This window comes from Podarcis muralis, chromosome 18 (genome assembly GCF_964188315.1).
Source record: "Podarcis muralis chromosome 18, rPodMur119.hap1.1, whole genome shotgun sequence".
Lineage (NCBI taxonomy): Eukaryota > Metazoa > Chordata > Lepidosauria > Squamata > Lacertidae > Podarcis > Podarcis muralis.
This window is the reverse complement of record NC_135672.1, coordinates 3,036,848-3,059,854: the sequence shown is the minus strand read 5'-3', so window position 1 is coordinate 3,059,854 and position 23,007 is coordinate 3,036,848. Positions and strand designations below refer to the sequence as shown.

Below are 23,007 nucleotides of genomic sequence, written 5' to 3'. Positions count from 1 at the left end.
GGCGAAAAGAAAGAAAGAAAAAGTGGATGTGAATGAAAAAGGAAAAATATACATTGCCATACCTTAATATACAGCTGTGTATATTCTTATTATCCTAATGCACGTTTAATTGTCAATAACCTAATAGATTCTGTGCAAGCTACTTCCAAATATCATTGTATTTATGCAAAGAAAGTCTGCGTCTATAAGCTGTTCTTATGTTGTCAAGCCATTGATTAGGGGGAATCATACCTCCATTATTCCAATTCATCAGTATCAATCCCTTGGCCAACATTAGGGCGCGTAGAATCTGTTTTCGCTGTCCTGTTGTCAGTTTCCATACAATGGATTCAAGAGCATATTCACCTCTGAAAATCTTGAGTTTTTCCGTAGTGTATTTGTAATACTTATGGGGTTGCTTGTGCGTAAACTGCCGCCTCTCCAGGCTAAATTGCCTTGTTAAACCTTTCTGACTGGACAGCCCTTCTCTCCGTGGCTGCCTCAGTCGCTGGCAGAATCCGTCAGTGGGCGTTTCTTAAACCTCTTCCAACACAAAAGTTGTTTGACGCCCAGTCTCCTCCTCCTCTCACTGCACGGAAGTCTTCTGCGCAGATAGGGCGTGGGTAGCGGAGGACCTGTGCTCTCCCCGCTGGTGTCCAGTGAAGAGTCCTGGAGCCCTCTCGCCGATTCCCCCATCTGCCCCCCTTTATCCCTGGTGTTGTGCTGATTTGCTTCCCCCTCTACTGAGCTGCCTCTCTCCCTGCTGGGCCCTTCTCCAGCATCATCTGAGAGCCTTCTCTTCGCCTCTAGCTCCGATGTCAGTTCCCTGACAGTATTGTTTATATAGTCCAGCACTTTCTCCCAAAACTTAGTAAGTGTGCGACATAGCAGAAGCATGTGTTTCAAAGAAGCATTGTCCGTATTACATCTCCAACAAAGAGATACATTAGATATAGAAACATCAGGGAGTCCAGATTATAAGAAAATCAATACTGTCTCCCATGAAAAGCTTGAGGAGAGCCAACTCCAGACACCCCATTGCTTTTATTTGGACAAATGCATCTGGAACTGAGCCACGTTCCCTCACACCCACCATGCGCGTTTCCTGGGCCCCCCACTTTCTTTGCCCCGCTTGCTGTATGCTGAGGCCTCTTCCTTCCCCCCTTTCCCCAGCGTGCTGCAGGCCGAGAACGCCCAGAGCCCGGAGCCCCGCCATGTGTGGTCGAGACACAGCCTTCCCATCACGGACCTCTGCTGCGGCATGGGCGGCCCCATGGCCCGTGCCGCCACAGCCTCCCTAGATCAGACGGCCAAGGTAAGGGCGGCCAGCAGGCCAGGGGAGCGGAGTGCTGCTCCTTAGGTAACAGGGACTGGTTGCACAGGGAGGAGTGGTGGGAGGTGCCAGCCAGGGAACCCCCAAGGGAAATCCTGGAGGAGGAAAGCTCAGGGAATGCTGGTGGGACACCGAGGAGGGGGAAGATTAGGACGTGGTGTTGGATACTGAAAAGGCAACAGGGTTTCGTGAGCAGGAGGAGTCTGTGACAGGGAGCAGTTCAGACTCCCAGCTGCAGCAGAGGAGGGGAGTCAAGAAGCTGCAGAAGAACCAGGAGTCTCCCTCTCTGGCTGCAACAAGCTCTCTCCAAGAACACGCAGAATAACACGGAAGGCAAAACAGAGGCTAGAGGTGTGCAGACACAGCTTGAGACTGCTTGGGAAACATCTGGGAGAGGAGGAGCCTTAAGGTGGGAGGCAGGGACCTTCAGTCCTGGCAACAGCTCCATAGGGGCAAGACCACCTGGGAAGAGTTGCTAAGTTGTATGCCGTTTCCTTGAATAATACGTTAAATTCACTGACCATGGAGCCCTACGCCTTTCATGCTCACCTGCATCTGACTCCAGCCCTGACAGCAGGGCAGAATTGTCACAAGGAAGCCCTGCGGCAGCTGGATCAAGCCCCTCTAGTCCAGCGTCTTAACCCCAGTGGCCAGCCAGATGGCCCAATGGGAAGCCCCAATGTTAGAAATTAGCCAGGTGCGTTTTGTGACTTGCATGGGTCCAATTGCAACCACACGGAGATCCCTGGATGCCAGTTTGGCAACTGACATCTGTCCCTGGCTGGCCCCTCCAGCTTTCTCCAGCAAGTCAGCAGAAGAGCTTATTTATTGCATTCATCCCCCCCCCCCTTTTTTATCCAAGGAGTCCATTGTTCACCACCACCCCTTCTCAGTTAACCCCTACAACAACCCTGTGGGGTAGGTTAAGAGGCTGTGACTGACTCACAGGGTCATCCAGCGAGCTCCATGACTGAGTGGGGATTTGAACCCTGATCTTCCAGGTCCTAATCCAACACCCTTAACCACTTATTGTTGTTTTAGTTGTTTAGTCGTGACCGACTCTTCGTGACCCCACGGACCAGAGCACGCCAGGCACTCCTGTCTTCCACTGCCTCCCGCAGTTTGGTCAGACTCATGTTTGTGGCTTCGAGAACACTACTGACTCTCTAATTGGGCATTAAACTCCCACCTCCAAATTGATTCAGGGCAGGCTGTGGGGCAGGTGGTTCTCAGGTTGTGGGGTGCTGTACACAGCCTCATACACACACACACACACACACACACAAACATACACACGGCGACATTTTGTACAGATGCAAACGGGAGCAGCAAGAAAATGTAGTATGGAGCGCTTGGTATTCTTCCATTTTCAGGGAGTTTTTTCTATAAAGATTTGTGTGTGCGCTTGTGTGTCTATATGTCTTCGAAGATTAGGGCTTCCTCCAGGACTGCTGACACCTCCCTCTTGTGCGTTTTGCCTGCATCAGCTATAATAATTCATTTACCGGCAACATCATTCTTTGCTACACATCTCTTGTGGCCTGAACATTATTCAGCCAAGTCAGCCCAAAAGTTCATGGCGTCGGCCGTCAGTGGCCCTGTGACAGCCACAGCCTCTCAGCCTCAGTGGTTTGTTGTGGGGATTATATGGGGAACGGGAGAACCAGGCACGCCACCTTGGGGTCCTTGGAAAGAGAGGAGGGACCGAATTGCAGCAAATAAATAACAGATTCCTTTAAAATTAAACATACTGGGGAGCACGGGATCCTGCGGGGGACCCCTGCAGCTTCCCCTCCTGCCTGCCACCTGCCCCTCCTTCTCAGAAAGATGGGAGTTGGAGCCCAGCAACTTTTGCGGGGGCCACAGATCTTCTCCATCCCTGATCTGATCTCTCAGGAGGGAATGCCTCTTCTAGATAAAGGCTTCCCGCCATCTGTCAAAGGGTCAGGAAGGATGGGACAACAAATGTTACCCCCTCCCCTGGTTTTATCTCATGCTCAATTGCAAGAGTTTGCCCATCCATTCCCAAGCCCCTCTGCCATGTTCCACTGCCGTTCCGTCTTGAGCTGCAGGAATTCCTGGCCCACCTTTCTACACCCTTGGTCCTAAATAAATCCATAGAATTGTAGAGTTGGAAGGGGCCACAAGGGTCATCTAGCCCAACCCCCTGCAACTCGGGAGTCTTTTGCCCAACATGGGGCTCGAACCCACGACAAGGAGATTAAGGGGTCTCGTGTTGTACCAGTTGAGCTATCTGTATGCTTCCTCTTCTCTCTTCCAGCTTTGGGAGATCTCCTCTGGCGACCTCCTCCTCTCCGTCGTCTTCGACGTGGGCATCCTGTCGGTGACCCTTGACCTCACGGAATACCACATGTTCTGTGGTGGCATGGACGGCTCCATCTTCCAAGTCGACCTCTGCGCCTGGGTAGGTCCGATTCCACACATGGCATTTTATGCATTGTGACTTTGCAGTTGTTTTTATTGATCGTAGTTTAGTAATTATTTATTGTAACTGTTAAGAGCAAATTTCTGTTTAATAATTATAGGCTGGTGTCTTGAGTGTTAATGTTATTGTGCACTATTTATTATACTCTAATACATTACTGAATGTTACTTTATTCAAAATAGGTCGTTCCGTTTTAAAGTTATGTTTTATTACTATTTTCTGTATTGGACCAGATTAATATAAGGTGTGGGTTTTGTGTGTGTGTGTGTGTGTGTGTGTGTGTGTGTTGCTATAGACCGCCTTGTGCACTGTAATATGGAAAGGCGGTATACAAATTAAAAGTGAAATGTAGCACTTAACAAAGGAACCCGCCTGCCTTACATACTGAACCAAAGTATGTATGTTCTGTGTTGCTTCATACTGTCAACACTGACTGGCAGCAGCTCTCCTGGGCAGGCAGGTGTTTCTCCCAGCCCTACCTTGAAGTGCCACTGAGCTACATGGGAGGTCAGGTGTTGGGCAGGTTAAGACACCCCGGGGCCTAAGAGATTTTGTTTGTTTTATATTATTTATTGAAAAACAAAAAGTACAAAAGTACAAGCGCACTGAGTAAGATAAGACACACAAAAAAGAGAAGAAACAAATAGTACCAATGTAGAAAACAAAAGGGGGGGGGGAATATTGTGTACATTACCAAAAAAAGGACTGGAAAATTTTGATACTGTAGTTAACTAGACCTTAATCTAACAGGTATTTATAAAAATGAATTCCAAATATCGTTGAATTTGTCCATGGCAAGTCTACGTTTGTACACAACTTGTTCATGTGTAGCAAAGTTGTACATACCTTCAATCATTAAAGCGAGTTGCATTGTTATTTTTCCAGTTCATCAATACCAGTCTTTTTGCCACAGTAAGGGTGCGGAGAGTCCACCCATAGTGATTTTTAGTGATGTTCAGTGATTGACAGGTGGGTGGGTCTGCCCATCTGTCAGTCACTGAACATCACTAAAAAACACTTGACTAATGGTGGGGTGGGGGAGAAGATTTGCCACCCCTGGAGCAGATAAATCTGGGCTATTTTTTGAGAAAAAGAGGAGCTGGAACTGACCACCAACGCCTCCCTTGTTCTCTTAGAATGGCCATGTTGCCCACCTGAGAGGGGCCGGAACTGAGTTCCTGGCTGTGTGAACCAGCAGCCCCACCCAAGTACCTTAGACAGCTTCCTGGTTCCCACCTACCCACTTTTCCTGGCAGTGCTTCAAAATATAGCTTGTAACTTCCCCCTCCTCTTTCTCTCAGCCCGTGCAAAGGGAGAGGGGCTTCCAGACAGAAAGGGAGGCTGCCAAGATCTTCAAAGGGCATCGGTGAGTGCTGCGGCAAAGGTGGGGTACAGCAACACAGGGACGGGGTTTTTTTTGGGTGATTTTTGGTTTGATTGGATTACCCTCTGGGTCCCTTCCAAATCCACAATTCATTCATTTTATCGGATGGGCAGAATTCCAGCCAGGCCACAGCACTCAGGAGAAGGTACACGAGACACACAGGTCTGAGGGCTGCCCGTCCCAACATAAACCTTAGATTCTAAGGGGCTTTGGCGGGGAGGGGCCAGACATTTGGGTTGCGGGCGCACCCTGTAACATGCTCAGCCCCTTTCTCTATCAACGGGGATGACTTCAGTTTCACTCAAGACACAACCTGGAGGCCCTTTGTCTTCCCTCCAGGAACCAGGTGACGTGTCTCTCGGTCTCCACCGACGGAAGCCTGCTCCTGTCCGGCTCGCATGACGAAACCGTCCGGCTGTGGGACATCCAGAGCAAGCAGTGTCTGCGCACGGTGAATTACAAAGGTACGCAAGTGCTGTGTGCCTATGTGCACCTCCGCAAAGGGTTGCAGCGCAGCCCCTGCCTTGCATGCAGAAGGTCCCAGGTTTGAACCCTCTCCTGCATCTCTTGAGCAGAACTCCCACCTGGGGCCCTGGACAGACCTTGCTCCCAAGTAGCACAGGCAGCCCTGAGCGAAGTGGACCAAGATGAGTCTCTGTGTGAGGCAGGTTCCCTACAGTCCGTTCGTTCATTTGTTTTTTAAAATTATATTATTTAAGTTTCAACATATACAATCAATCTTCAACATATACAATCAAAACACAGTTTTGTCTTTTCTCTTGTTTTTCTCGACTTCCCACCCCATTTTCCACAGAATTGTTGCATCTCCCCCTCTGCTTCTCCTTCTCTTCTGCCTATCGAATCACAACCACAATATTATAGTCCAAATCCTTCTGTTGCTCATAGCTCAAATCCTGCTCACAAGTTCATGCTATAATATTTCTTTAAATATCCAAAAAAAGGCATCCATTCTTCCATAAAACACGCACCGTTAGAGTCTCTTAATTTTCCTGTTAGTTTTGCCAGTTCTGCATATTTGTTTTGCAGGTTTATCAAACTTTCTTTTGCGAAAAGCTACCAGTGCAGTACGTAAGATCAGATGAAAAGGCAGGGAATTGCAAGCTCAGTTAAGCAAAGCACAATAGCTTGCATCCAGCTCAAGTTTTACCCAGAGTAAAAAAGGTAAAAGTAGAGGACCCCTAACAGTTAAGTTCAGTTGCAAACGACTCTGGGGTTGTGGTGCTCATCTCGCTTTACTGGCCGAGGGAGCCGGCGTTTGTCCGCAGACAGTTTTTTCCAGGTCATGTGGCCAGCATGACTAAGCCGCTTCTGGCGAAACCAGAGCAGTGCACAGAAATGCCATTTACCTTTGCCGGAGTGGTACCTATTTATCTACTTTCACTTTGACGTGCTTTCGAGCTGTTAGATTGGCAGGAGCTGGGACCAAGCAACAGGAGCTCACCCTGTCCCGGGGATTCGAACTGCCAACCTTCTGATTGACAAGCACAAGAGGCTCAGTGGTTTAGACCACAGTGCCGCCCACGTCCCCTTCTGCTATTTAGCTGAACGTTAAGATGCTCTGATTTCAGCTGGTAACTGGGATTCCAGAGGGCTGCAGCGGCCACACTAAAAACTCAAGTTTCTTTCCCCAGCCCTGCCTGGAGATGCTGGGAATAAAAGTAAGCCGCACTGCTAGTCCTTATGCTTCCGAGCAAATAGCTGAAATAGGAATGGAGGACTTTGCCTTATGCCCAATCAGACCCGTGGTGCATCTAGCAGAATCTCTCCTGGAGTTTCAGGATCAGAGTCCCTTTCCTGGGAGGTGCCCTTCCCAGCTCAGATACCCAAAATATTTTGTTTATACCAGGCTGCTGAACTTTCTACTCCAGAGCAGAGTTTTTAGGCATTCTCAGCAAACCATTTTGGGTTCCTTTCCTCTGGAATTCTTCTCACTGAACAAGAGAAGGGGTGTCCGTGTTATTATCCGAGCCACCATTTCCTCATATCGAGTCACCTTCACGTAATCTTCATTTTAGCTATCTCTGTTTGTCTAGGGGCAAAACCTGTTCCACCCCCAAGAACACAACACAATTTGCAAAATCCTCTTAGCCCTGGCTGGCTGTGTGCGTGTGTTTGGCATGTGCCCTGCTTTGTTTTGAAGCGATGCTCAGAGCCTTGCGCTGGCAAAGAGAAAAGGAGCCATAAAGCCTGCATGGCTGAATCTTAAAAACCTCACGATCTGACTTGAGGATCGTAAATTTCTCAGTGTGCTGAGCCGCGCTTGGTGCCTGCGCCCTCTTCCCCCTAATCCTGGGTAGAAAAAACTGCCAGGATATAACAATGGGGAGTGTTGGTTCGGCGTCGGCCAATGGGGAGGCAGCCCTTGTCCACCCACTCCTTCCTGGAGAGGAGAGGCAAATTATTTTCGCACAAGTTTTATTAGGAAAGGGTATTGGGAGATAAAACTGCCTGGTTTTGCAAGACCTTTTGTGGTGCAGCAACATTTGGAAAACTGGCGTGGGTGGTTAGGATTCCAGGCACCGGCCGATGCCCATGCGTCAGCCAGTGTGGGCAGGTGGTGGTGGTAATAATAATAATAATAATAATAATAATTTGTTATTTATACCCCGCCCATCTGGCTGGCCACTCTGTGTCCAGGGCTGCTCCTCCATGCTGTGGCTGCATGTCCCCTTGACCCTCTAAGCCAGTGGGTACCCTCGGGGTCCCAGTTATGGAATCATAGAAATGTAGAGCTGGAAGGAACATAAGAACCTCACAGGATCAGCCCAGTGGCGCACGGAGTCCAGCATCCTATTGCCACAGGATTCACAACTAAAGAATCCCTGGCAGGGGACCGTCCAACCTATTTAAAAACCTCTGAGGAAAGAGAGCCGAACACCTTCCGAGGAGACCTTTCCGCTGTTGAACAGCTCAAAAACCGGAACACTCACTTCCGGGTTTGAGATCCAAGGTACGACTGTACTTGAAGATGGCCATAATGCCATCCCTCGGCCTTCTCTTCTCCAGGCTGAACATGCCTGATGCCCCTGAAAACTCCTTACTCTGCCACCCAGGTCTCTCCCTGGGCACAGAAGTAATATTTATTTATTTATTCATACATACATACAGTGGTACCCCGCAAGACGAATGCCTCGCAAGACGGAAAACCCGCAAGACGAAAGGGTTTTCTGTTTTGGAGGCGCTTCGCAAGACGAATTTCCCTATGGGCTTGCTTCGCAAGACGAAAGCCCATAGGGAAATCTCCGGGGACCTGTTTTAAATTGCTGGCGGTCGGGAGCAAAGACTTTCGCCCACAGCCGGCCTTCAGAAGAGGTCCTGGACTTCTTCTGAAGGCTGGCGGGGGGCAAAAGTCTTTGCTCCCCCCGCCTGCCTTCCCGGGACAGCGGAGACTTCTCCGCTGCCCCGGGCGATCTTAAAATGCTGGCGGGCGGGAGTGAACGCTTCGCTCCCGACCCCCAGCATTTTAAAATCTTTGGGCGAGTGTCTGCAAGCCTCGCGCGCCCGGCAGGAGGTCCCGCCGGGTGCGCGAGGCTTGGGGCGGCAGCCTGTCACCCGAAGCACGGGAAGCCCTTCGGAGAGCTCCCCTTGCTTCGGGCGAGTGCCTGCAAGCCTCGCGCGCCCGGCAGGAGGTCCCGCCGGGTGCGTGAGGCTTGGGGCGGCAGCCTGTCACCCGAAGCACGGGGAGCCCTCCGGAGGGCTTCCCCTGCTTCGGGCGAGTGTCTGCAAGCCTCGCGCACCCGGCAGGAGGTCCCGCCGGGTGCGCGAGGCTTGGGGCGGCAGCCTGTCACCCGAAGCACGGGGAGCCCTTCGGAGAGCTCCCCTTGCTTTGGGCGAGTGCCTGCAAGCCTCGCGCGCCCGGCAGGAGGTCCCGCCGGGTGCGCGAGGCTTGGGGCGGCAGCCTGTCACCCGAAGCACGGGGAGCCCTTCGGAGGGCTTCCCCTGCTTCGGGCGAGTGTCTGCAAGCCTCGCGCACCCGGCAGGAGGTCCCGCCGGGTGCGCGAGGCTTGGGGCGGCAGCCTGTCGCCCGAAGCACGGGGAGCCCTTCGGAGAGCTCCCCTTGCTTTGGGCGAGTGCCTGCAAGCCTCGCGCACCCGGCAGGAGGTCCCGCCGGGTGCGCGAGGCTTGGGGCGGCAGCCTGTCACCCGAAGCACGGGGAGCCCTTCGGAGAGCCCTTCACTCCCGCCCGCCAGCATTTTAAGATCGCCCGGGGCAGCGGAGAAGTCTCCGCTGTCCCGGGAAGGCAGGCGGGGGGAGCAAAGACTTTTGCCCCCCGCCAGCCTTCAGAAGAAGTCCCCTGCTTCGGGCGAGTGTCTGCAAGCCTCGCGCACCCGGCAGGAGGTCCCGCCGGGTGCGCGAGGCTTGGGGCGGCAGCCTGTCGCCCGAAGCACGGGGAGCCCTCCGGAGAGCTCCCCTTGCTTTGGGCGAGAAGTCTCTGCTGCCCCGGGCGATCTTAAAATGTTGGCAGGCGGGAGCGAAGCGTTCGCTCCCGCCCCCCAGCATTTTAAAATCTCCCCGGGACAGCAGAGACTTCGCTCCCGCCCGCCAGCATTTTAAAATCGCCCCGGGACAGCAGGGCCTTTTAAAATGCTGGCGGTCGGCAGCAAAGCCCTCCTGTCCCCGGAGCTTGCGGGGCGGGAGGTGGGAAGAAGGGCTTTTTTTCCCACCGCCAGCCTTCAGAACAGCCTTCTGAAGGCTGGCAGTGGGAAAAAAGCCCTTGTTCCCCCCCCCCCCCAGCCTTCAGAAGAGGTCGGGGAACAGACTGTCCCCGGACCTGGTCTGAAGGTGGTTTCCCTAGGAACGCATTAATTGATTTTCAATGCATTCCTATGGGAAACCGTGCATCGCAAGACGAAAAACTCGCAAGAAGAAAAAACTTGCGGAACGAATTAATTTCGTCTTGCGAGGCACCACTGTACATACATACATACCCAGCCACTCTGGGCGGCTTCCAACACAATATTAAAATACCCTAATGCATCAAACATTAAAAGCTTCCCTAAACAGGGCTGCCTTCAGATATCGTCTCCACAGGGCGGGTGCCACCACCAAGAAGGCCCTCTGCCTGGTTCCCTGTAACTTGGCTTCTTGCAGTGAGGGAACCACCAGGAGGCCCTCGGTGCTGGACCTCAGTGTCTGGGCAGAACGATGGGGGTGGAGACGCTCCTTCAGGAGCAGTGCAGTGGCCTGGAGCTCAGAGACCTGCTACTGATTGTGCCTGGCATGATGCAGCTGGGTGCTACCCAGGGCCATAGCTCTGTGGCAAATCCTCTGCTGGGCTTGCAGAAGGTTCCAGGTCCAGTTTGCAGGCAGAACTGGTAGCATCCCCTGCCTGAACCCCTGAGGAGCCACTGCTATCCAGTCTGTGTGTAGGCTGATTAAGGGTCTGGAAACTAAGCCTTGTGAGGAGCGCTTGAAGGAGCTGAGAGGAGATATGATAGTCATGTTCAAATACCTCAAGGGCTGTCCCGTGGAAGAGGGAACAAGCTTGATTTCTCCTGCTCCGGAGGGTAGGACCCGAACCCATGGCTTCACGTTACAAGAAAGGAGATTCTGTCTAAGCATCAGGAAAAACTTTCTGACAGTGAGAGCTGCTTGACAATCTCCCTCGGAAGGTGGTGGAGTCTCCTTCCTGGGCGGTTTTTAAGCAGAGTTTGGATAGCCATCTGTCCTGGATCCTTGGCCTGAAATTCCTGCATTGCAGGGGGTTGGACTAGATGACCCTCGGAGGTCCCTCCCAACTCTACAGTTCTATGAACACTGAGGTTGAATAGGCCCAACGGCCTGGCTCTGCATAAGGCAGCTTCTTCCATTGCTATTCAACCAGCTCATTATTCAGAAACATGAGGACTAGAATCTTACTTTTAGCGGAAGGGCCTAGCCCTGCTCTGCATGCACGAGGTCCAGGTAGGACAGGGAATGTCCCCGAACTTCCCCCTTCGCAACAGGGCAAAGAGCCCCTTTCTCCCTGTCCTTTATATAACGGCGTTGTTCGTCCCTCCCTCCTCCCCTCCAGATGTCTAATTACTTTTCTCCCTTCTCCGAAAAGAATTCTGTCCAGACGCTGGCAACTCTCTCTGCTGTTATCGGTGCCCCCGGGGGAGGCATTAACATCCTTTATCTCAGCTGCGCAGAACACTTGATAAGGCGCTGCCGCTGGCAGCTCAGTTCCCGACACGTCTCTCTTTTCTTCTAAACCCTCCCCTTTCAACATCGGCCTCGGAGCTTCTCTCCTCCCACCCGCTAAACCCTGAGCCAGGTTGCCTGCTCTGCTTCCCAGCGCCGCCTGCCTCTCTTCGCATCTGCTCCATCCCTTCAAAGCTGATCTCTTTTCAGGGTGCAGAAGCCAGTAAATCCTCTGTGCGGTACAAGCGGCGAGACAGCCCTAATAACGAGGCTTTGGAGCGCCGCTCAAACTCGGGTAATTTAATAACATTCCGGGTCCGACACTTCCACTGAGCTCCGGGGCGGCGGGAGGAGAGAGAGAGAGGCCATCCTTCGTTTTGTAACGAGCTGCAGCTGGTTTTAAGCATTCGCCAGCTTTAGGAGCGGCACTTGGGTCAATAATGGCTGAGCCGGGAGCTGTGCCACGAGAAATGAGCAAGTGAAATAGCGAAAGTTTCCCGTGAGCGTGCCTGCCGCTTCTCTGCATGAGTCTCTGCTCCCGCCTCACCTTGGCAGGACCCAGTTAATCCCGCCACATAATGGCACGGGTTGCTGCAGGATTCTTTGGTCACGCAAACGTAGTAGTAGTAGTAGTGAAGCAGGGGGCTCCTGTTGCCCCTCTGCATGAGTTGTTGCCCTGGGTTTGCTGCCTTGGGAGTGCAGTAATGATTTGCACAGGGAACATGGGCAGAGAATGAACCCACACTCCGTTTCCTGTGCGAGGTGCCATTCCACTCCCTAGGGCGCAAGCCCAAGGCAGTGACTCATGCAGAGATTCAACAGGAGTGCCAGAAGCGGACAAGGTGAAATATGATTTTCACAACAACCCGTCCTCTCCCCGCAGAGAGAGATTTCCCATCAGCACATGCCTTGTTTCAGATCAGACCCTTCGGTCATCCAGACCACAACCTCCTGAGGGATTCCATTCCACTGTCGAACAGCTCTTACTATCAGAAAGTTCTTCCTGGTGTTTAGTTGGAATCTCCTTTCTTGTAACTTGAAGCCATGGGTTCGAGTCCTGCCCTCCAGAGCAGGAGAAAACAAGCTGGCTCCCTCTTCCATGTCACAGCCCTTGAGATATTTGAAGATGGTTCTGTCTTCTCTCAGTCTCCTCTTCTCCAGACGAACCATACCTAACTCCTTCAACTGTTCTTCATAAGGCTTGGTTTCCGGACCCTTCATCATCTTGGTCTCCCTCCTCTGCCCACATTCCAGCTTGTCAACATCCTTCTTAAATTGTGGTGCCCAGAATCGGACACAGTACTCCAGGTGTGGTCTGACCAAGGCAGAAAAGAGTGGTACCATTACTTCCCTCGATGAAGAAGGATTTTCTTTTACCTGTACTGGAGATTCCGGCTTCATTTGATTTCCGCAAGCTATAATGTTACGACAGCAGGAGGAAAGCTGCTCTCTGCTTTCTCCAAGAAATGCATGATTCGATGCCTTCTCCTCCATCAGTACCAGTGGGCCGCAGGCCAGTCCGAGGCAGAACTTACTATCTTTCTGACACTCGGTTGGGGGAACCAGTGTGGTTAGAGCATCGGGACTAAGACCTGGGAGAAAGGCCAGGGTTCGAATCCACCCACTGAGCCATGAAGCTCGCTTGGGTTGCCTTGGAAGCTAGCCTCTCTCAGGCTGACCTATCTCACAGGGCTGTTGCGAGGATAAAATGGGGAGGAGGAGAACCACGCACAGCTCCTTGGAGAAAGGTAGGGTAGAAATGCAATCAATAAATGGAACCAGAGGCTCATCTGAGCTCTTGAAAAGTTATTTATGGACGAATCCTCTTTGACCTGCCTCCCTGCCGCTGGGAAATGGATGGGTGTGGCACCCTGTTCTGCCCCAGCGCCTTGCAGATGGGGGGGTGGCGGGGGGCACACTTAACCAAAAGCTCCTGAGAGCTCCAGCTGCGGGCACTGCGGAGGTCCGCTTGGTTTTGCATGCAAATTCCAAAGGCAGAACCAGGTTTGGTGGGGGGGTGGATGCAGAGAAAGCTCACAGGGACACTGCTGGAAATAGATCTGAAGAGTCAAAAGACCAGCCTAGAGCCTTTGGCAGCTGCAAGCAAGGGATTCGAATTTTGTTATTCCGGCTGCTGTTTACAACGGGTGTTGCTCTCAGATGGGTTGGGAAGGGGGAAGGACTTGCTGGATGCACTGTGTGTGTGTTAACGCCTGGCTTGGTGAGCAATGAGCTGAGGACCCTGCCTGCCCCCCCCCCAAGCAGGCCATTCCTGGCCCTGTCCTCTTGCTTCCGAAGTCTTCTTCCTCCACTTAGTTTGCCAGGGCGATGGATGCAACAATTTGCGAGTGCAGAGGGGTGAGCTGAGGTTGTGGCAGGGAGGCGTCGGGAGCCTGACGGCAGCCCGTGTGGGTAAATGCGGTAATTAAAGCGCTCATTAACTCCGCTGAGTGGATGTGTGCGATAGATCATTACCGCGAGACAACTTGCGAGCGCACCGGGGCCTGGGTGATGGATGGCTCGCTTGGCAGAGGACGGAGAGGCCGCTGTGCTTGGGGCTGTGCCTGGTCGCCCCCGGGGAGGTCTCCAAACAGTTCCCTCCGGTCGCCTCCAGATGCCTTCCTAGCTAATTGGAGGAGAAGCTTGGAGAGGTGGCGAGGGAGCTGACAGCAAGGAGGAACGAAAACACACACACGCCTTGGATTCTGTAGAGCAAAACCGCCAAAAGATGGTGGAGAGGAGATGTGATTCCTCAGAGGTTTTCAAGCAGAGGTTGGATGGCCATCCATCTTGGATGCTTCAGCTGTGATGCTTGCACTGCAAGGGGTTGGACTAGAGGACCTCCAGGGGTCCCTTCCATTATTCCCCCAGGCAGGGCTTGGAAAATACCCCCTGCCTGAGGCCCTTGAGCACTTCCGCCAGCCAGTGTAGCCCAGTGGTTCCCAAAGAGAATAGTACTGCCCCCTGGGTGGGGCGATAACCTAAGTGCTAGGGGGCAGCAGGGAGCCCCTATAAATGACAGTCAGGCTCTGGAAAGCTGGCATCTCCCTGGATCAAGTTTGTCGGCTTTGTTGAATTAATTGAACAATTTTTAATTGGGCTTTGAGTGAACGGGCAATTAATTGCCGCTGTTTTGAATTTTATCGTGTCATCATCTCCCTTAGTGCGCCGTGCAAGCTGCTGCTCTGAATAATGCTTTTTGTGGTGCAGAATAGTGAGCACACGGGGCGAGTTGATGAACCAAGCTGGAAAAGGTTTGGGAACCACTGTTGCAGACAATCTTGGGTGAAATGAACCCAAAGTCTGGCTTCGTCTAAGGCTGTCTTCCTCCGTCTCTGTTGAATTACCCCTTTAAATCACTATGAGTGTATTGAATTACAGTGGTGCCTCGCAAGACGAAATTAATTCGTTCCGCAAGTCTCTTCGTCTTGCGGTTTTTTCGTCTTGCGATGCACGGTTTCCCATAGGAATGCATTGAAAATCAATTAATGCGTTCCTAGGGAAACCGCCTTCAGACCAGGTCCGGGGACAGACTGTCCCCGGACCTCTTCTGAAGGCTGGGGGGGGGGGGACAAGGGCTCTTCCCACCCCCAGCATTTTAAAAAACCCTGGGACAGCGGAGGACTTCTCCGCTGTCCGGGCGATCTTAAAATGCTGGCGGGCGGCATTTTAAAATCGCCCCGGGACAGCGGAGGACTTCTCCGCTGTCCGGGGCGATTTAAAAGCCCCTGGGAAGGCAGGCAGGGGGGACAAAGACTTTCGCCCCCCGCCCGCCTTCAGGAGGTGTTCCCGCCCCCCCCCCCCCGCCCGGCTTCGCAGCAGCGCTACAAAGCCCGGCGGCTGGGGCAAGTGTTCCCGCCCCCCGCCCGGCTTCGCAGCAGCGCTACGAAGCCCGGGGGCGGGGGCAGGTGTTCCCGCCCCCCCACCCCGCTTCGGAGCAGCGTTCCGAAGCGGGGTGGCTGGGGCAGGTGTTCCCGCCCCCCCACCCCGCTTCGGAGCACCGGGAGAAGCGATCTCCCCGCAGCCCCTTGCTTCAAAAGAGGTCCGGGGGCATACCTCTTTTGAAGCAAGGGGCGGTGGGGAGAAGCGATCTCCCCGCCGCCCCTTGCTTCAAAAGAGAAGACCCGCTGTCCCCGGGGCAAGCTTCGTTTTGCGAAGCAAGCCCATAGGGAAATTCGTCTTGCGAGGCAACTCGAAAACGAAAAAACCTTTCGTTTTGCGAGTTTTTCGTCTCGCGAGGCGTTCGTCTTGCGGGGTACCACTGTACCCCTTTAAATCACTTATTGGAGTTGGGGAGGGGGGTTTGAGTCAGTTTTAAACTGACTGCACAGAAACCCATTCCTTCATGAGGACTAGAAACCTTACTGATCTGTGTGGCCTCTCTCCTAAATAGAAAGATGCATGCTCTGTGTGCAGAAAGGCTGGGACTGACTCCTCGTCTGAAAGCCCAAAGAGCTGCTGGCAGTCACAGTCCTGAGATGGATGGCTTGGTATCCTGACTCCGCATAAGGCTGCTTTTGACTTATTAAGAACCATGAGGACTGGCATCTTGCCTCATTTTCAGGGGAGGGTCCACAAGCTCCGTGCTTGAGAGGCCTCTTCCAAACTCTCCAATTTCTATGATTCCGCAGTTAGCCCCTCATACGGCATCCCACATGCCTCTTTTCCCTGCCATAAACATAAAGGTTAAAGGGGACCCCTGACCATTAGGTCCAGTTGTGGCCGACTCTGGGGTTGCGGCGCTCATCTCGCTTTATTGGCCGAGGGAGCCGGCGTACAGCTTCCGGGTCATGTGGCCAGCAGGACTAAGCCGCTTCTGGCGAACCAGAGCAGCGCACGGAAACGCCGTTTACCTTCCCGCCGGAGTGGTACCTATTTATCTACTTGCTCTTTGATGTGCTTTCAAACTGCTAGGTTGGCAGGAGCAGGGACCGAGCAATAGGAGCTCACCCCGTCATGGGGATTCAAACTGCTGACCTTCCGATCAGCAAGCCCTAGGCTCTGTGGTTTAACCCACAGCGCCACCTGCGTCCCTGACATAAACATACCTTGCCACTAAATCTCTCCCTCCCTCCAATTTGCTCCTGCAGGTCCCATCACCAACGCCTTCATCACCCTGGCTCCAGCCAACATGCTAAACCCGGAGAGCAAGCCCCGCGTCCCCCTGCCCAAGTTCAGCCGCCACCTCTACACCATGGAGAACGCGGGGAGCCCTGCCAGCGAGGGGATGATGCTGTGCCTGGGAATGCATCAGAAGGTAGGGGGGTCTTCGGCTGCTTCCCCAGCAAACATGGGCCAAGTGACCACCAAGCTAGAAATCCCCCTTCGCTCTTGAGGAAGGGGGGCAAAAGGATGGCGGAATGCTTAACGCCCCAGGTCCACTGGTATAAAGGTCTCACTAAGACCAATAGATTTGAGGCTATTTCCCAGTGTTCGATCCTCGGTTGGAAAGGCACAGTCGTAGAATCAAGAGTTGGAAGGGACCCAAGGGGTCGTCTAGTCCAATCCCCTGCGATGGACAGGTCAAAGTTAAGAATATGGCCTTTTGGCTGCCCAGGTGGAGAATAGAGAGCGGGACATGTCTGAACTAGAAGAATGTAAGGTAAAGGTAAAGGTACCCCTGCCCGTACGGGCCAGTCGTGTCCAACTCTAGGGTTGTGCGCCCATCTTACTTAAGAGGCCGGGGGCCAGCGCTGTCCGGAGACACTTCCAGGTCACGTGGCCAGCGTGACGAAGCTGCTCTGGCGAGCCAGCACCAGCGCAGCACACGGAAACGCCGTTTACCTTCCCGCTAGAAAGCGGTACCTATTTATCTACTTCCACTTTAGGGGTGCTTTCGAACTGCTAGGTAGGCAGGAGCTGGAACTGAAAGACGGGAGCTCACCCCGCCGCGGGGATTCGAACCGCCGACCATGCGATCGGCAAGCCCTAGGCGCTGAGGTTTTACCCACAGCGCCACCCGCGTCCCTAGAAGAATGTACAAAGGGGGGGGGGGGATGAAACAAAAAGCAGATTCATTGCTCTTCCACTCTCACAGCTCAATCTTCAGAGATGGCGATTGCCCATGATTCTTGACTAGAGATGATCGCAGGAGATCTCGCAGGAACTCGGACAGTCCTGGGAGATCTCACAAGCCTATGCGAGAACTGGCACATGGAGAGGGCCTTGTTCCCCCACCCCCAGCAAGGCAGGGGGCTTAAAAGGACTTCTGTCTTGCTTGCATTTAATAATAGTAGTAGTAGTAGTAGTAGTAGTAGTAGTAGTAGTAATAGTAATAATATACAGTGGTACCTTGGGTTACATACGCTTCAGGTTACATACGCTTTAGGTTACAAACTCCACTAACCCAGAAATAGTACCTCTGGTTAAGAACTTTCCTTCAGGATGAGAACAGAAATCGTGCTCCGGCGGCACGGCGGGAGCAGGAGGCCCCATTAGCTAAGGTGGTGCTTCAGGTTAAGAACAGTTTCATGTTAAGAACAGACCTCTGGAATGAATTAAGTACTTAACCCGAGGTACCACTGTAATATAATATGCAGCCCATCTGGCTAGGTTGCCCCAGCCACTCTCGGCGGCTTCCAACACATATAAAAACATAATAGAACACCAAACATCAAAAACATCCACATACAGGGCTGCCTTCAGATGTCTTCTAAAAGTTGTGTAGTTATTTATCTCCTTGACATCTGGTGGGAGGGCGTTCCACAGGGAGGGTGCCACCTCTGCCTGGTTCCCTCTCACCTCACTTCTCGCAGTGAGGGAACTGCCCTCAGAGCTGGGACCTCTATGTCTGGGCTGAACGATGGGGGTGGAGACGCTCCTTCAGGTCTACAGGGCTGAGTTTGTCTTTTCCTTGCGGTTTGTAATTGCTTTCTCTGATTACACAGCAGACCAAATAAAGACATGTTTTAGAGCAGGAGAGGGGGAGAGAGAAGGGACAGAAGTGGGACCCAGGCATGGTGGGCGAAGGGGACACACCTCTGAGCTCTGCATGCCTGTGTGCCAAGCCTCCTTCCCCTTCCGATGAAGGCAGGAGCAAGTGGCTGTTCCCTGCTGGAGGAGGCGATGCAGATCTGACAGAGGCAGGGCTGAATGTTCTGGTACAAGTATCCCTCAGGGAAAGGAACAGGTTGGCAGGAGAGAGAGAGAGGGAGTGTATTATAATCCTGTTGTTGGGCACTGAGGCAGTAATAGGCTGGAACGTCTCCACCGCACCTTGGCATCTCGAGGGACGAGGTCGGCCGTAACGCATAAATTAACTTCCAGTGTTGGGGAGGCCAGCAAGATCCCAGCCAGCTCAGCCTCCTGTCCCCACAGTGGCCAAACAGTTGCGCCAAAAGGAAGCCCACCATCTGAGCACAAGAGCCCTTCCTTCCTGTGGTTTCCAGCATCTGGGATTCAGAAGCATGGCTGCCTCTGACCGTGCAGGCAGAGCGTAACCATCCCGGCTCGTACCCCTTGATAGCCCATTCCTCCACCATTCATTTGTCCAATTCACTTTTAAGCCATCTGGGTTGCTGCCCATCACCGCTTCCTGTGGGAAGGACTTCTGCAGTTTAACGAAGGGTTTTATTTTATCTGTCTTGAATCTTCCAACCGGGCCTTCCTTGTGTCAACAGCTTTTAGGACTGCCCGATTCAAGGACTGCCCGATTCCTTCTGCCCTGCCTTGATCACAGAGACCTTCCAGTGGGGCACTCTTGGTGCTTGTCAGAAAGACCCTGCCTCCTTTCTCCCCCTTGACTGCCGACTGGTAGAATAACAGCTGAGGATAAGCAAAGGGCAGCTGGTCTCTGAGCAGAGTCGACTGAGCATCCCTCCTTCCCTCTTTGAGACTTGGGTTTCACAAGAGCTGGGCCTCTGCTCCGATGCAGGAGGTTCTCCTTTCTGCCTGGGACTCTTCTCTTGGGTTCATGCAGGTGGCTTTGAGTGGAGACCAGGTGGCTTCAGGGACACTAGAGGTGGACAGGGGGCAGGGAGAGGGTCCCGCTACCCGCTGGTGAGCTTTCCGGGGACATCTGACTGCAGGGAAACGGGAGGTGGCTTTGCTCTCATGTCCCCCACAACATCATAAAATCTCAGCCTCCCCACTCAAACCCGCCAGCACCCCTTTGCCAGGAATGCATTTCATTTTCCCAGCAAGGGGTTGCGTCCGATGCCCTCTCGCAGCCGCTCCAAGGAGAGGGAGAATGAGGGAAGCCGGCGTTTCATCCGCCTTGCCTGTTAACCATCGCTCACTGCGGAGGCATTTTCTCCTCTCCTGCCTGTCTCCTCTCCCCCCAAAACACAAAGGGTGCTTTCATGTGTTATCTCTCCTGCCTGTCATTTTCCTCTCTCCACCCGCGAGTCTTCTTTGATGGATTAGCTCCTTGCGAAGGGAGGCCTCGTGCCTGCTCCTCTCCCCTGGCACCACACAGCTTGTCCTTTTCTTCTTCTGAGTTTCCTTCAGCTGCGGCGGGCAGAGTGTCCGGCCGCCCACCCCAAGGCTATGGCCAGGTATCTCATCTAGCGTTCCTGTAACAGATTCCCAGGAGCGTCCGCTGTCAGCCCTGCTCCTTTCCTCTGCAACCTTGACAGCGGCCCCAAACCTCCCAAGGTGTGATGTCTCTTGTTCACCCAGCAAAAGGAAACCAGGAAAGGGGGTTGTTCAGGTTGGATTGGTTTGGGAAACTTCAGCTCCCTTGGGGAGTCTGGCAGAATCCTGACAGCAGAACAAGATTCTAGCCCTCATGACTGCTTGGGGGAGGGTGGGAGACTGAAAACTTGTGAGAACACATAAGAAGAGTCCTGCAGGGTCAGGCCAGTCAGGGCCCATCTAGTCCAGCATTCTGTTTCTCACAGTATCCAACCAGCAGTGTTTGAAATTAGTCCGGCTCCAGGTGCATTTTGCACCTGGCTATCGGCCACTTGCGACCAAGTGAAGATTCCTGGGTGTCGCCTGACACCTCCACCATCTGGAGGTGCATGCCTGGGCATCCTTGGACCTCGACTGTTTTCACACACTAACACGCCATCCTGTAGAATTCTGTCTGTTGTATTTTATCTGCACAATCAGGATGAATTTCAGCAGCCAAAATGCTTTTTCAGTGCAGCCTGAGCAAGAGCAGTGAGCAGCGTTATAGTGAATTGTTGTCACTTGTCTTCGCTCCCCCCACTGCCCTGCTGAGAGTTGTGAATGCCTGTGTTATGAATGGTCTGTGTCACTAGGAAGAAAAAGAGGTCGGAATGGGCCGATACATATGTAGACTGTCCCTGGATCAAGTGACTTTTCTTCTTTGCTTTCTCAAAGCTCTTAACCCAGCCAGGGGCGTAGGAAGGGGTGTGTGGTGGGGGTGGTCTTCCCCGGGTGTGATCCCAGAGGCAGGTGACAAAATCCCCCCTGGGTGGGTTGCGCCACCGCACCGCCATGGGCCCCCCGCCGAAGGATCACGCCTCCCCCGGGTGCACGACATGTGCACCGCTCCAGGTGCCGGAATGGCTAGCTCTACCACGGAACCCAAGGTTGTCCCCTGAACTAGCCAGATGTTTAACTGAGAATCAATCAGAGTCAGTCCCTCATTTGGAAAATAAGACTTAAGAACCGCCTTGTCCCCAAATGGCATCTAGAGGTTCTGTTTTGGCAACTGCAACCTTGGTTCAAGGAGTCATTTAGTGCCTGGCTTGTGTGTCTTGAGTTTCTAACACTGCAGACCATATCCTCCTTCTGGGAAGAGGACCTGAGTGTGATAGTGGAGGGAGAACATAGCCATTGTAGCTAGTAGGATTAATTTTGGTCAGTTCTCTTTTCAGAGCCATCTGTGAAGGGGCCAAAGGAGAGCCCTTAATTCCAGCATCCTGTTCTCACAGTGGCCGACCAGGTGCTTATGGGAAACCAGAAGGCAGGACACAAGCTGCTGGAGTCCAGAAGCGTCACTGCTTCTCCTCGTGGGGCTAACTGCTTCTGATGCAGCATTTTTTGAGCCCTTGGTTGCATTCTGAAAAGCCACTGGCATCAGTTGTGCAGAACCATCTCACTTGTCGCTCCTGAATTGAGGGTTCTTTCGCTCGTTTTTGAGGCTGTGTTTTTGTCCCCGGTTTGTTTTAAAACATAGCTGCTCTTTTTTTTAATACCACCCTCTGACGGAAACATTTTCCAGGGCGGTTTTACCACAGACCGTAAAACAGCAATAAAAAAAGCAGCACAGTTCAATAAAAAGCAAAACCCAGCGTTGACAGAAAATAAATAAATCAGAGGTTGAAAACCTGGGAAAATGAGAAACGTATCTGCTTGGCATCAGAAAGACACGAAGGCAGGGAAGTTTTAAACAGATGGTGTTTTGTTGTGTTTTTAATATTTTGTTGGGAGCTGCTCAGAGTGGCTGGGGCAACCCAACCAGATGGGTGGGGTGTAATTAATGAAATCACTATTACCAATTGGTGTCAGACCAGGCGAGGGGAGAGAGAGAGAGAGATCATGTCACCCACAAGTAGGGAGAACTGCTGAAAAGACCCTCCCATGTTTGCCACCCACCTCGTCCAAGGCAGCCTGGGCAGGTGGACTTAAGAAAGGACTCCACATTCTATGGATTCCATTTGTATTTTTTGAAGCGCCTATCTTGTTGCAGTATGGAAAGCTTTAATGAAAATCTCACGACAACATGGGCAGGTGTCTGGGGCAGGGGGCGGGGAGTGACTGATAGCTACATCATCTTGAGGTCTGGGGGACTTCAGAGGTCATGGGGCTGAAATTTCCTACCCCCAGGCCACAGGAGGATCTTTCACTAGGCTTCCCATTGGGTCATCTGGTCGGCCGCTGTGAGAACAGGCTGCTGAAGCAGACCTTGTGAGGAATGGTTGAAGGAGGTAGGTATGTTTAGTCTGGAAAAGAGGAGACAGAGGAGATATGAGAGCCAGCATCACATATCTAAAGGACTGGCAGATGGAAGAGCTGTTCAGCAGTGGAACGGTCTCCCTCGGGAGGTGTGGACTCTCCTTCCTTGGAGGTTTTTAAGCAGAGCTTGGATGGCCATCTGTCATGGATGCTTGAGCGGAGATTCCTGCTTTTCAGGGGGTTGGGCTGGATGACCCTCACGGTCCCTTCCAACTCTATGATTCTGTGACTAGATGGGCCACTGGCCTGACCTTTATTATGTCCTTGAAGGTGAAGAAAGACCTAGAGGGGCAGAGGGAGAGAAGCAAGAGTTTCTGTAACCTTTGAAAAAGGACGCTGCTCCCTTGCTATAAAATAAAATAGAGAGATTGCTGTGAAGGTCCTCTCGCTGTGTGTTTTGTGTGCGTTGAGAGAGGGAGAGAAACCCCAATAACACAATGTCTTCCTTTTGCAGACAGTAATAATCTAGAGATGATAGGGGGGAGGCTGGAATGAGAGTGCCAGAGCCGGGCTCTGCGGATCCCCTCCGTCCTGCGCGCAGGATAAAGATCTCCTCTATCTCCCATTATCGGCTGCGTGTCTGCTCCGAAATTAGAACAGAGAGTCTTGGGCTGCGTGTCTGGAGTTCACGATGAGCTGCTGCTGAGGCTCGAGGTGGTGGGGGGAGGTTTTCCCTTTCCCACTGGTGACGGGAGGCAGGTTTTCAGGCACTTCTGCAAGGTGGCAGAGCGGCAGAGCAGCTGCCTTGCACGCTGAAGGTGCCAGGTTCGAATCTCCAGAGAGGGCTGAGCTAGACAGCTTGATGGTTTAGCTCCGTATAAGGCACCTTCCTAGTTAGATCAGCTCTTTGCT

At 52.7% G+C, this 23,007-nt stretch overlaps 1 protein-coding gene across 1 annotated transcript in view; it reads left to right on the top strand.

Annotated features, from left to right (window-relative positions):
- Positions 1-23,007, top strand: part of WDR18 (WD repeat domain 18) — a 44,079-nt gene that overhangs the window by 15,860 nt on the left and 5,212 nt on the right. The window contains exons 4-8 of the mRNA XM_077922081.1: positions 1,153-1,294; positions 3,594-3,737; positions 5,060-5,124; positions 5,482-5,606; positions 16,377-16,543. Coding sequence (XP_077778207.1) covers positions 1,153-1,294; positions 3,594-3,737; positions 5,060-5,124; positions 5,482-5,606; positions 16,377-16,543 — 643 coding nt within the window. The remainder of the gene's footprint in view (positions 1-1,152; positions 1,295-3,593; positions 3,738-5,059; positions 5,125-5,481; positions 5,607-16,376; positions 16,544-23,007) is intronic.